Source organism: Athene noctua, chromosome Z (genome assembly GCF_965140245.1).
Source record: "Athene noctua chromosome Z, bAthNoc1.hap1.1, whole genome shotgun sequence".
Classification (NCBI taxonomy): Eukaryota; Metazoa; Chordata; class Aves; order Strigiformes; family Strigidae; genus Athene; species Athene noctua.
This window is the reverse complement of record NC_134077.1, coordinates 34,273,999-34,287,687: the sequence shown is the minus strand read 5'-3', so window position 1 is coordinate 34,287,687 and position 13,689 is coordinate 34,273,999. Positions and strand designations below refer to the sequence as shown.

At 34.3% G+C, this 13,689-nt stretch overlaps 1 protein-coding gene across 2 annotated transcripts in view; it reads left to right on the top strand.

The window, feature by feature from the left end:
- Window positions 1-13,689, top strand: part of APC (APC regulator of Wnt signaling pathway) — an 80,535-nt gene that overhangs the window by 49,530 nt on the left and 17,316 nt on the right. The window contains exons 8-12 of one of the 2 annotated variants that reach the window (XM_074932424.1): window positions 4,516-4,620; window positions 8,357-8,455; window positions 11,080-11,458; window positions 12,713-12,808; window positions 13,281-13,420. In XM_074932424.1, the coding sequence (XP_074788525.1) occupies window positions 4,516-4,620; window positions 8,357-8,455; window positions 11,080-11,458; window positions 12,713-12,808; window positions 13,281-13,420 (819 nt within the window). Of the gene's footprint in view, window positions 1-4,515; window positions 4,621-8,356; window positions 8,480-11,079; window positions 11,459-12,712; window positions 12,809-13,280; window positions 13,421-13,689 lie in introns of both variants that reach the window. The other variant, XM_074932423.1, reaches the window with a different exon arrangement.

The following is a 13,689-nucleotide window of genomic DNA, read 5'->3' as shown; positions in this document are numbered from 1 at the left end:
CCAGAGAGGCACCCATGCATGCCTATGCCGCAGCACATGCTTGAGAGCTTTCCTCACAAGCCTGTTCTGTTGCACCTCATATACTCAAGTGGGTTCCACTTCATCTCAGTTGTGTGGATTGCCCTTGTGTTCCTACCAGCCAGAGCCCTTGCCTTGCCTGCCCTGTCCCCAACTTCCTTACTTGTTTGTTGAGGAATCACTCTTTCCCTCATCATTTCTAGTTTAAAGCTCTCCCCACCTGGCTGGCCAACCTCCCAACAGACACTTTTGCCCCATTTAGTCAGACAGATCCTATCTATGTTTACCTCTTACTCTGGTATAAAAATCTGCCATGTTTTGGGCTCACTTAAGCTCAAGGACTGAAACAGCACTGAGAAGCAACTACAAAATTAAAGAAGATTTATCTTAGTTCTTCACTCCTTTCACTACATTATTTGGCTGCTGAATGTGTGGAAAATTCTAATATATTGAAAATTTGTTGTGGTGTGTCTTACCCATAAAGTGTCTGGATGGCTGGTTATATAGAACAGAATTACCAGGGTGCTGGTAGTAGAGGAGGCAGTCTTTACAGTTTATATACATGTACAGTGGCTGTAAATTTTATATACAGTTTATAGTGTTTACTACATAATACTTTATAGTGTGTTCTAATAATTTCCAAAGGATGTCCATCTCTTATGGAAAACAGCTGGATCTAATTCTGAAATTGCCTGGTGACAAGGAGGAGGGTAGTAGCAGTCAAACTGCAGAGTTTGTATAACTGAAAAATACCAACGTGGGGCATTTATTATATTTATTACATTCTTACACTGTGCCAGATATAGTGATACCCAAATTGAATGTGCTCCTTATGTTTATAAAGATTTAGAAACAACAATAATAAATACCATAGCTTGTCTACTGAGTTGGCACCTGTGGTGATGCCAATCACTGTGGAATCCCAGTGTAATATATTTTGTAGAGTAAGACCAAATATAATACTGCACCAGAAAAATAGCTTTTGGAAAGCAGTGAGAAGAGCAAATTTTGGCTCACATTTTAGCACCTTTTTAAGGTTTGGCAGATTACTAAGTCTTGTAAATGCTACTAGAAAAAGTTGAAGTAGTTTACCAACAAGCGATGGTACCTTCAAATTTTGTGAGGATTCTGTTAGATACTTTACAAAATTTTTACAATAAGGTTTGAAATCTAATGTACAGTTGGACCACTCCAAAGTGATTTTTTGGCTGTTGGGTACAAATCTGAAATTATTTACAAGAAAAAAGGCAAATTTTTGGCAAGTGTTTAATATGGCAGTTTCAATTTGTTATAGTGGTATATGCCTTTCTTTCATAATATCTGTCATTTGAAATATGTGAACTATTGCCATTAGGCAGTGTTGCTGTAGATAAAAATGTAGCAGATTTATTCCATACAGAGATTATGCTCCGCAGGCTTTAAACTGTGATGGACAGGAGTTCTCTCAAGGATTTGACTCACTACATTTCCTTTTTTCTTTGACTCAACTGTAGCAAAGTTGTTTAAATATTATGGTTTCTTATTTTCGTTTGTTGCATTGTTCTTTGTTCCTACCTTCTTGCTTATATACATGTATGTGTATTGTGTTTAATATGAAGCAATGGCACAAAAAACATTTTCTGGTACCTAGAAAATATAGTGTATCTGTAGTTTTCAATACACAGAAAATAGTAAGGTACTTGAATATTGGGGAAAAAACAGTGGTTTGTGCATAGAAAAATCTTCTAATAAATACACAAGGGGCTTGTGTATTTATTAGAAGACAAATAATGTTGACAATGTTTACTCATGTTGACAAATAATTAGATAATATTATTTGTAATTGGTTGTCTTAACAAAAAATATCAAATCCTACTTTGTATGCAAATGTCCTAAAATAGTTAGAGATTTCTGATTTTTCTACTACTAAATACATTGAAATTAATAATTGACAAGTGATAGCTATTGCTGACTTCAGAAGCACTTAGAAAATAGTGGCAAACAAGACAGAGGGAGCATCTCTTTCTTCTGGTAATAGGCACATGCAGTCTTCCACCATTTTGCTGCAAGAGCAAACAAGCATACTCTGTTAAAGTGACTTTTGTAGTATGATGCCAGAATTCAGAAATGGCAACTCTAAACCCATCTTAAGCCACTTCGAAAATCATGCTTCAAAATAGGTGGTGCTGTTTAATCCAGTGGGCCTGTGTGCCGTTCTCTAGCTGCTGTACCTCAATGTAGAGATTACAGTCTGCTACTCTTTACATGCTCTGGTTCTTTGCTGATGTGGTTGGTAGCTTATGTATATTTTCATCCACAGGTCCTACATTCAGTGTTAAAAGGTAATGCAAAGAGGGGCCATACTTGCAGTGGTTATACTGTCTTTATAACCACTAATCCACAGTCTGTCAGATGAATATTAATTTATTTACAATAATACTGTATCTATCATCTGTGTGTTTACATATTATTTTTGTATTTTTAATAATATGCATGTAAAAGAAATATATGCTGTTGCTTATATTAAATAAATTAATAAATCTACAAAATGTATCTATTTATATCTGTATAAAGAACTATTTAATATATACACCATCCTCACCACCCAAAAAAATCGCCTCAAACTCAGGAGTGTTCTTGGAAGAGTGGTATTATTCTCCTCTCAGGTGACCCAGTGGGTCAGAGCTCAGGTAATGAGTAGTTCAGCTTTTCGCCTCTAGGAACCTTGAATACTGCTTTCTTCATAGGATTGAAACTAACTGTCACCTTATGACTGGAAAATTCTGTCCTGAATCATACTGGAGGTTTAGTTCTAGATCTTGACAAACTCATCATTACACTTTATTCAAGACTGAAGATACTGTGGGAGGGATTCAACATACAATACGTAATACTGTATTCAGCCATAATACAACAAGGCCTGATCTTGACTGGGTTGTATTGGGAACCAAAATTTCGTTAGTCGTTGTATGAGCATCAATAACAGTATCATTTCACACACAATGATGGAGATGGTGAGTTTTAAATTACAAATCAGGTTTAAAAGAATAGTAGCACCATCTCCTAAAATAATTTTGTGAGTTTTGCTTTGTGGGTTACTCATTTTCCAGAACTGAACATACAGTGTTAAGGAAAATGCTGCCCATCATTGTTTCCATTTTCTCATGTTACTGCTTTCTCTAATACTATTGTGTTTTTTGACATATCTTATTCCTTTAGTTATCATTTTTAAGTTTATCCCTAAATTACCACTTCACATGTATTTAGTTAGTTACTGGTTTCTGAAATACTGTTCAACATTAAATATTTTCCCAATTTGAGGATCTAATGTCTTTATATGAACAAAATAGAGCTAGTATGCCAGCGATACTATATGAGTTTGATCACCAGGTAATGAAAGAAGTTTCAATATATATATATATATATACATTGAAGAGAAGTATGTTTCTGCTAAAAGTTCAAGAGAAATTTACATGAAGCAAAATGAGACAGGCTATGCTATCAAGAATCATAGAAACTGAATTTAATATAGCGGGTATAGTTAAATTAATTGAGGGGAATACAAGAGTGTTGTCTGTTACAGTAGTAAGTAGCCTCCAAGTCTGAAAAATTAAGTTTGTCACCAAAACTAATAATTTGAGAAAATTGTGTTTTGATCATAAGGTGATACCTTTTCAACTCCAGACTTCAGGCCAGTTCTGTGGACAGGATTATTTATGTCTTTATGAAAATCTGAAACATTTTAAACACATCAGTAGATAATGTTGGATACTTCACATACTTCATAACTTCTCAGTTATTCTATTTGCTTAATTAAGAAACTGTATTTAAAGGCCTGATTTTCATGTTGGTCTCATGATCCCTGTCAGTGGCAGGTACACCAGTTTTAATTTTCATGTAGATGTATATAAAATTGTGTCTCTTGAAAGAACTGGAATATGTCTGTACCAGCTTGCCAGATCAGTTGAATTTGTTTTGATGAAATACTAGATGGATCAGTATCAGGTTATAAAAATTTCATGTGTATTGAAGTGGTTATTCCTGCACTGTTTATCCTTAAAATTTAGAAGGATTCTTACAGTACAGATATCCTTCTGTTCAGGCAGAAATTATTCATCTTTGAATGCAAAGCTTGATGGAACTCTGCTAGCCGTAGTCTCCAGTAAATGCACGGATCATGTGACAGCACAGAGAAGACAGTTGTTTGCTCCAATTCTGTTACATTTCTGATAGCGATGTGAGCACAGCTGGTGGAAAATGGTGTTTCTGTGTGTCACAGCAAATCCTTTGTCTTGCAGGGCTATAATCCTCAGAGGACATGCTTCACTTTCATCTTGCAGTTTTTCAAAGACACTCAGTCTCAGCTGTTAATTTTTGAGACTAAGCATTATGAAATATGAAGTACTGTTTAATGACTTTGTGAGGATGCAGCGTTGAAGCGTTCACATTCTAGAAAGCTTTGAATGGTAAAGCGTACTTCATTTCTGTATGTAATTTCATAAACTCTTACATTAACAGAGAGCACCTCAAGGCAAGCATGATGCAGGTTCCCATGATACAGAGAGGCAGAATGAAGGTCAAGGAGCAGCAGAAATCAGCGTGGCAACTGGCAGTACTGGTCAGGTAAATTGATTATTTTGTTTGTTAATAATATAAATACTTGAAATGTACAGTGCTGGTATATCAGTATATACCCTAACAGCATTTGTATGCTTGTTCATTTTAAAAAGATGTTTTTTTTCTTTCTGTCTATACATGAGAAATTTCTGGTGTTTATTAGAAGGAAATGTTTTTAAAAGATTAAGTATAAATATTCAGTGATGCAGGGAGCGTTTCTCTTTTGTTTAAATGATTAATGAGCGGAATGCTATGAAGGAGATAACAGGAATGATTACAGAAAATTTATTTTATTGTAGGTGAACTGTAATATTAAAGTGTGATTTAATTATGGAAAATCGTTCAAATTTTCACTTTAGAAGTTATCACTGAAATATAGTGATTTTTAAACAAGAGGAGAAGCAAATAGCAGGCTTATCATGAATGTTTCTTTAATACTGTTTTAGATAAACCTTTGAACAATAGTATCAATCTCCTGGAAGTGGGCTGAAGGATTATTTAAATGCTTCTAAATAATCTTTCATTGCTGTTCCTTTTATTAGTTAAATACATTAATGAAATATTTTGAAGGGTACGTTAAATTCTTTACTTGTCTTTTAAAACAAATATTTATCAACATTTATGACTTATCTCTCTGGCTAAAAATAGTTTTATTTACCATGTGCTAATGATCATTCCTTTCATGATTCCCAACTATAGCTGAAACATTTCCATTAATAATTTGCATTCTTAAAACTTCACACTACAAATTTAATAGTTGAATTCATATGCAAAATATTTTTTGCTACTCTAGGGAAGTAGAGTTATTTAAATTCCTCTAAAAGTGTCTTGTGCAAGGAGATTTATCAGAAAGAATTGTCATTTGGCTAGAATATTTCACTTGATTAAACATTAAGCACAGCCCATAATTTTGCTTTTGAAATGTGTTTGATCACCGTTTGGAATTAAGTTCTATCAGCCGTATCTGAGCGATTGCCTGAGGCTCTGACTGTAATTCTTACGACAGCTTTATTGTTTGGGAAGAAAATAGTTCAGTGCTGCTTTGGGGCTGAAAGCATAATGTATTTAAATAATTGATGCATTGTGGCTGTATCATCCATCTACACTATATGAATCAGGAGTTTCTCTGGACAACATATTTTACAGGGAAGGAAGGAAGAGGGTATTGTCATGTCTTCAAAAACTTAAGCAAGTGGGATGTCCATTCAGACTTCATTTGAGGTCTTATGCTGAGGATTTGTGCAATTTTGAACTTTGCCTCATAAAAATGTATAAAACATGCATATTCCTTCCTCCTGGAGGTGGATAGAGCCAGAGCGCTGAATCTGTGTTAAACAGACATCAGGGGATTATTTACTTTCAGTGCAAGGCCAGACAGAGGAGGTTTAATGGATTGGGCATTAACATTTATTTCTGATAAACCAGCTGAATACTTTGAGCAATCACTATTTAGTGGAATGCAAAAAAAGTTTTAACTTGGTTCTAATTGATTTTGTAGTCGCATAATCAGGGTTAATTGAAACGTTTCCAGTTGAATCCAAGATTTTTCAGGATTCGATTATGTCCTTTTCTGCATCATCTTTCAACTGTCTTCCCTTTTCCATTATGCTCACTGTTAATGCTGCTTCATACCTTTGTTTTGCAAGTTTTAGGAAGAAATTCAATTAAGATTGTCTGTATTGTTAAGAAAATGTGCCACAAAATAGGGAGAACTACCTAACTGGCAGAGTAAATAGCAAGCATAGTAAAACAAGGAGAGGAAGACAGTAAAGTATGAAAGGAGAAAACAGGATGAAGTAGACAGAAGATTTTGAAAGAGAAGGTTCTATACAAGAAGGGTCTACATAACATCTCCTTTTCATTTCCCATTTTCTCAGATGAATGGCAACACACTTTACACTAGTTCTTTCACATCAGTCTTTAGGAGCCAGTAAGAAACTTAGTTACACTTTATTGGGGCATTCTGGCATCCTCAGGGTAGCAAGGCCACATGATGGCTCTGGAGGAAATAGTTATCGAATCAAAGTTGATACAGTTTTGGGAAAACAATAGGAAAAATATGCTCTTTCTGTCTATACCATGGTGAATTTTAATAGGTAGTGTTCCAAACATTCATTTTTTACCTTCTTGGATGAAACAATCATACTGAACTTAATAACTGAGAATTCTGGCAGGTACATTGTGTTGAACTTGTGATCCTCTCAGTGTTGTTTGAGGTCAAGATGATATTAAGGGATTGCTCGGTGTAAAAATCTGGGAATTCATTCCCATGTTCCTAGGACTGCAGATTATTTAGGTGAATAATTGAGAAAATCCAGTATAATTTCCATTCTAAACTTTAAGATTTTTAATTTTTCCTATAGTCAACAGAGAAAATAAGGGCTTGTTTACATAGGAAATATATAAATAATACAATTTATTCCAATTGTATGAAATTAAATCATTCTAGTTACATTCTTTTAGTGTAATACTTATTCTGGAACACACATGAAATGTTCTGGATTCAACTGGGAGAGTGAAATGAGTGTAATAATGTATGCTTAAATATTCTACTTACAACTAGAATTTTTTTCTTTCTAGCCAAACTCTACATGAAATTATTCCAACCTTTTACTTACAGTCATTTTCAACTTCAGATTTTAGATGTTGAACTGTATGAACAGCAGATAGTCAGAGGGGAATGTTGTTTCTTCATGGTGCACCTAGAAGAAACACAGAAATATTTCAAGATTGTCTTTCATACTGTTTACTTGAGTGTGTTATATATTTTTGAAAAAAACCTGATACTCAGTGATCCATATAGCTTGAAAATGTTGTTTTGCAAATTAAGCTAATAATTTCATGAACAGATTCCAGCCTTTGTAGAGGATCGACAAAAGACTGGTGACTAGCCCAGTAAAACAGTGTTCTGATACTAAAAGTGTTTGCTAGTCAAATGTATTTTTAAGTTCCTCAAAGTGAATGGGAAGGTGGGGACATAGTAAGGGAAAGCTAACAGATAGGAAGCAGGCAAAAACAAAGAAAACAGCAATGAACAAATTTTTAAAAAAAGTGCAAAGAGAGTGCGTGGGTAAAAAATAGTTTAAAAAAAGGAAAAAATGTAAATACACAAAATACATTAAAAGAGGACAAAAATGCTAATATCTGAGTTTTGCTACTACAGGTAGGAGCATGATGTTTACGGTAATTTCTAAGAAAATTACAGCAAATAGTGTCTGGGTTATTTTATAGCTTTTCATTAAGAAATTAAATAGATTCATCCACTCATAATTTGTTTTTGATACAGACACATTCAAGCAGGGTTACTCCTTATCCAGATGAATCTCTTTTTACTTGTCAGTTCTTGTATACATGATTGTGTTCTGAAGAAGTACAGACTTACTCCTATGCACTACATAATCTGACATAAAAGTTGAGGCTGTTATTTTCTCTCTGTAAAAGTATAGTTCGTTTTGTTTCAAAGTCCACTTCTCCTCCTCCTTGGTGAAATTAGTAATTACAAAATAATTCAATTGAAAATACAATGCTATTGAGACGATTTCAGCAAAAGTGGTTAATAGAACCCAGTTCAACAGTAACCTCTAAGTTGTGTCAGGGCAGAGAGGACCTAACTCAGTAAAAGTAAGTTGACAATTCATTACTATCAATACAATTTCATGATCCAGTGCTGAAACTGAATTAGGCAATAGTTGTTTTTTCACTCAGACTCTGTTTTATACTGAATTGTTGTTTAAATCTGTAGGGTTCTGCTGCTCGAATGGACCACGAGACAGCCAGCGTTATGAGCTCTAGTAATAATTACTCTGTTCCTCGCAGACTGACAAGTCATCTGGGTACCAAGGTAACCGAAGATTACAAACCACAGGTCGCTAATGCTACATTTTTACTAATACAATAACCTCATTTTTTCTGCCAATAGTACTAGTGAACAATCTATCTACACATAGTAATATTGTGAAGTTGAAATATTAGAATATTTTTTCAACTTTTAAATATATGCACAGAAATCCTTTTTTTTTTTGTTGATGATCAGTTAAGAGTTGTTACAGTAAGGAAAAAATGACTGCTAGAAATTACTAGAATATCTAAAAAGTTGTGATGTTGATTTATAATCCATGATGCAAACTAACCCTTTCAAGAGCGGTTCTTTGAATACATCCTCAAAACAGATGCAATTACTAAGAAATCAAGCTGACAAAACCCAAAAAAACACAAACAAACAAACAAAAACCCAAAAAAAGTTATGTAAACCGTTCATGGTGATAAATGTCTGTTCACAGAAGACTGTGCTTAAAGTATGTGTGCAGCATGAAAAGAGAGGGGAAGAAAAGGACAAATCTGCAACACAAAATTGAGGTCATGAACCACTGGAGTTTATACTGTCTATGGAATCATCAGCAGTATAGATACTGTTAGTGATGCGCTGAGCGCTGTCTTCTGGGGAGCAGGGCCCATTAGCTTGACACGGTATTACTTACTTTGGGCCTTAAACCAGTGTTATAGTGTTGTACTTTCAGTCCTGTGCTGTATGCACGTACCAAACGGAGGTGACATAAGCCAGTCTGTCTGTCTGCGAGGTTTTATTGTGAATTGTAGAACTCCTAAACACTGCAAACAACAGAAGAGCCCTGAAGGCAGGGAAAGGAACTGAGTGTGGAAGGACGCAGGCAAAGAAATAGGTTGAATTGAGTGTGTTATGGGTTGAGAAGAAGGGAAAGTGGTAGAGATTCTAAATAGAGGAATACATTTTCAGATGCAGAAAGAGATGTGTCTGTGGGCAGTGTGTGTATACAGAGAGAGAGAGAGTGAAAAGATGTGTCTGTGGGCAGTGTGTGTATACAGAGAGAGAGAGAGAGAGTGAAATTCTAGTTTTTCCTATACTATATTTGCCACAACCTGGAGGCTGAATTTTGGTGGCTTCTTCAGCTTTATCCTCCGACAAAAACTTTACCTTCCAAATCCAAATAACACTGGATTAAAGCTGCCACTTGAAATCTCTCTCAAGAGTCATCTGTAAAGCAGATTAAATTCACTCTTCTTTAAGAATCTAAGTGTTTTGTTTTAATACTGTATTTGATTTTTCCCAGACCAAGAAGACAAGATTTCCAAACTGAGATGCTAGGATGTCATAAAATTGACTCCAAGACTATTTCAGTGGATTTTGCATGTGATCATACAGTTTCACAGATGCTAAGTTTTCTATTGCTTCAGCAATCCTATAGTATTTAGAAGTACCTGTTAACAGACTTGCTGCTAAGCAGGCTACCCACTGTTACTCAGGTTTTTTATAACTTGGTATTTGTACTCATCTTCAGAGACAATTCAAATAAAATCATTCATTGGTCTGGTAACCAGTGCAAATATCGAGTTATCAGTAGAAAACTTTGTCTAACAGTGAAAAGTCTCATTTCTTCCTTAATTGGTATATTCTAAAGAAACATACACACTGCTACTTTACAATTCCCTTTGACGGTTTCTTTATGTTGTGCTTTGATTTTGAATGTTCCTACTTATCTTGGCTTCAGGAGTTTGGAGTTTCAAATCATCCTCTACATCCTGTTATTCTAAGTACACTAGAAGAACCAAATGCATTTCTTTATCTAAAGCTATTATTGAAGAGAACAGAACAAGAAAGATAAACCAAATAGTGTGTTGACCACTGTATTACACAACAGCCAAGGGAATCCCTCTAAGATTGGTATTATATGAGAAATCTGTTGACTCGAAGTTAACTGTAATGCTGGGTTTTCATGGCTTGATTTAATTTGACAAATGCTCAGTATTTTGTATATATTAAATGAGCATTTGTTTGTTTTACTGGTTTTATTCCTGTAAACTTGAAAAAATGTTAATTTAACTCTTCAGTTTTAACTCTTCAGTCAGTCATCATAAACTGATTAATCATAAAAATGACTAGTAAATTTGAAATAGTTTTAAAGGAAAACTTTATTATACGCGGATGTCAGATTTTTTTTCAGCACAATGTAAACTAAAAATTCATGTAAACATCCTTATCCTGTGTCTAGAATAATTAATTTAATACCACATAAGTAGTTTTTCACTGAAGAATGGATTTACATGAAAATGTGATTCTTACAGAACATTTTTTTGAGTCAGAATTAATTTTAAATGTTTTAGATTTCTCAGACAGAAGGACTTCTGTTAGAATGTTTATTTAATCTTTTTGTACAAGTGAAATTTAGAAGTCCTTGTCATTGGTCTTGTAGATTAATACATTTACATACAGCTACCACCCACTTCTTCTAGCCATTTAACCACTAAGTGAAATTCATTAACGTTATGAATGCTGAAGTAATGTACTTAATTATTTCTAAATAGCACAAATTTTTGTGCCATTAAATAAGAGGGGGTTTTGCCCATGTGTAACATTCAAATTTCATTTTAATTTAATTTAATGTGTATTTTTAAAATGTAACTGTATTTTTAAAATCATTTGACCTACAGGTGGAAATGGTGTATTCATTGTTATCAATGCTTGGTACTCATGATAAAGATGACATGTCAAGAACATTGCTAGCAATGTCTAGCTCCCAAGACAGCTGCATAGCCATGCGCCAGTCTGGATGTCTTCCTCTCCTCATCCAGCTTTTACATGGCAACGATAAAGACTCTGTCTTGTTAGGAAATTCTCGTGGTAGTAAAGAGGCCCGTGCCAGAGCCAGCGCAGCACTGCATAACATCATTCACTCCCAGCCTGATGATAAGCGAGGCAGACGGGAAATCCGCGTGCTCCATCTTTTGGAGCAGATCCGTGCTTACTGTGAAACATGTTGGGAATGGCAGGAAGCACATGAACAAGGCATGGACCAAGACAAAAACCCAAGTAGGTTCTGTATGCTGTATAAAACGGTTTAAGGATATATTGAAAACAGTGAATTTATGGGAAGTACAAATTTAATATGACTTCTAGTTGAATGTGTGTGAGTTTTCTTATATATAAATGTGTGTATGTGTGTATATATATATATATATATTTTATTTTATTTTATTTTTTTTTAAGTTGAAGTGGTACTTATAAATAGTATCTCTTACAGATATGATACCCTATTTGTAAACTTATTTAAATCATGGACCTCGGTGTGCTTTCCAGATAATAGTTCTAGTGTTTTATATTTATAATCTGCAAATTAATATTGAATTTATACTCATTCTATTTTACATTGGTAATGTATAATGGTAATGGATAATGAAACAGATCTACATAAATAATCCCAAATTACTTTTCACACAGATGTATTCAGGACATAGCACATTTCATTTAGGAGAGGGACAGAGAGCACAAATTAAATAATCGCAATCTATTCAATATAATATGAACTGTTACTTATAATGTTGTATGTAAATTGGTATTAAAATATTAAAATATTAAAGAGGTAACAATGTAAGTGAATAGAAATTCTCTTGGGGAACAGTTAGAAAAAGGGTTTAGCCTTCTGAATTGCTTAGCTGCTTTTCTGAATTGAGGGCATTTTTTTAAGCAGAGGCTGTAGGTGTCCATGACAGACATACAGTGGAAATCAGTGGGCTGCTTCATGGGTGTTGGAGTTTACCGCAAGAAGTATTTAGCTGGAGTGGGGGGCTCTGAACAAGATGTGCCAATAACATTTGTGCATTAGCCAGAATCTAGCTCACAATGATATGAACTTAAAAACTTCTCGGTTATGAAACAAAGTGTTTAATTAACCATTCATAAGGTCGTAACTCCCAAACAAACAGCTCATGTTAGATGGCGTATTATTTAATGCCACCAGAATATTTAACCTTCTTGATTTGTTTCATTAAGGTTATAAATTTTTTAAAGTAATAAGATAATTTTTTTGTAATGGGAGTCATATTTCTTACTTAATACATATATATAAGATTCTCCCTAATTTCTTTTTCAGCATCAGATATATTTCTAGTACACACATTTGTTAGTAACATTCTTAACTAATTGTTTGTTCATGAATTACTGGGAAGATACAAACACCGAACAAAACTGCTATTGATTTATTTTAAGATTAGATTTGTTTTGGAAAATTTATGATCTAGACAAAATCACCTAGGAAATACTAATTGTTACCTGGTTTTGGATTAGTGCCCGCTCCAGTGGATCATCAAATCTGTCCTGCAGTGTGTGTTTTGATGAAACTTTCATTTGATGAAGAACACAGGCATGCAATGAATGAGCTTGGTAAGACCAAATGTATTTCTCTGACTTTGTTTGAGAAGCTTGCTGGAAACACTGACACTTCTTGTGTACCTCACTGGATATATGGCTCTTTTTACTGCTGGTTTAAACAGATCATCAGTTCATTTGTGTTAGTTGTTGCCCTCTAAGTGATGGATGTAGTTTAAATTAACCAGACCATTCCCCAGTGGATAAATTATGATGTCAGTTACTCTTTTTTTTGGTATGAATTGTGAATTTTGGAAGAGTATTATTATTATTATTATTATTATGGGAATACTTACGATTTTGGAAGTACTGGACTTAAAATGGAGACTACTTTCCAGGGTGAGAGGTTCTTTGTTGGTGTGTTCACTGGATTTTTTTTTTTTGGCCTGAGTTGGTTCTTGTTTAAAGCTTGAATTTTTTAGTCTGTTTCTTAGTACTTGTGATATTAGAGTACAGATATTATTTTCTTATTTGTTTGTTTTTAAAGGAGGTTTGCAGGCCATTGCTGAACTGTTGCAAGTGGATTGTGAAATGTATGGACTTACAAATGATCATTATAGTGTTACCTTAAGGAGATACGCTGGAATGGCTCTGACAAACTTGACTTTTGGAGATGTGGCAAACAAGGTGAGAGTAAAATTTTAAATACACAGTAATTTCAATTCATAGCTATGTTTGAATTGTAGTTCTCAAGACAGGTGATGAAAATCTCCAGGATAGGATATTGAGTTTGAGCTCAGGACAGAAGTTAAAAATACATCTGTAATTCCATCCTGTTCCTGACAAAGAGAACCACAAACTGAATATTGTATCATGCAAGTATAGTATCAGCTCTCACATTAAATTAAATCACTTTTAATTTGTCACGGAAAGTAAGGATTTTATTTATTGCCTTG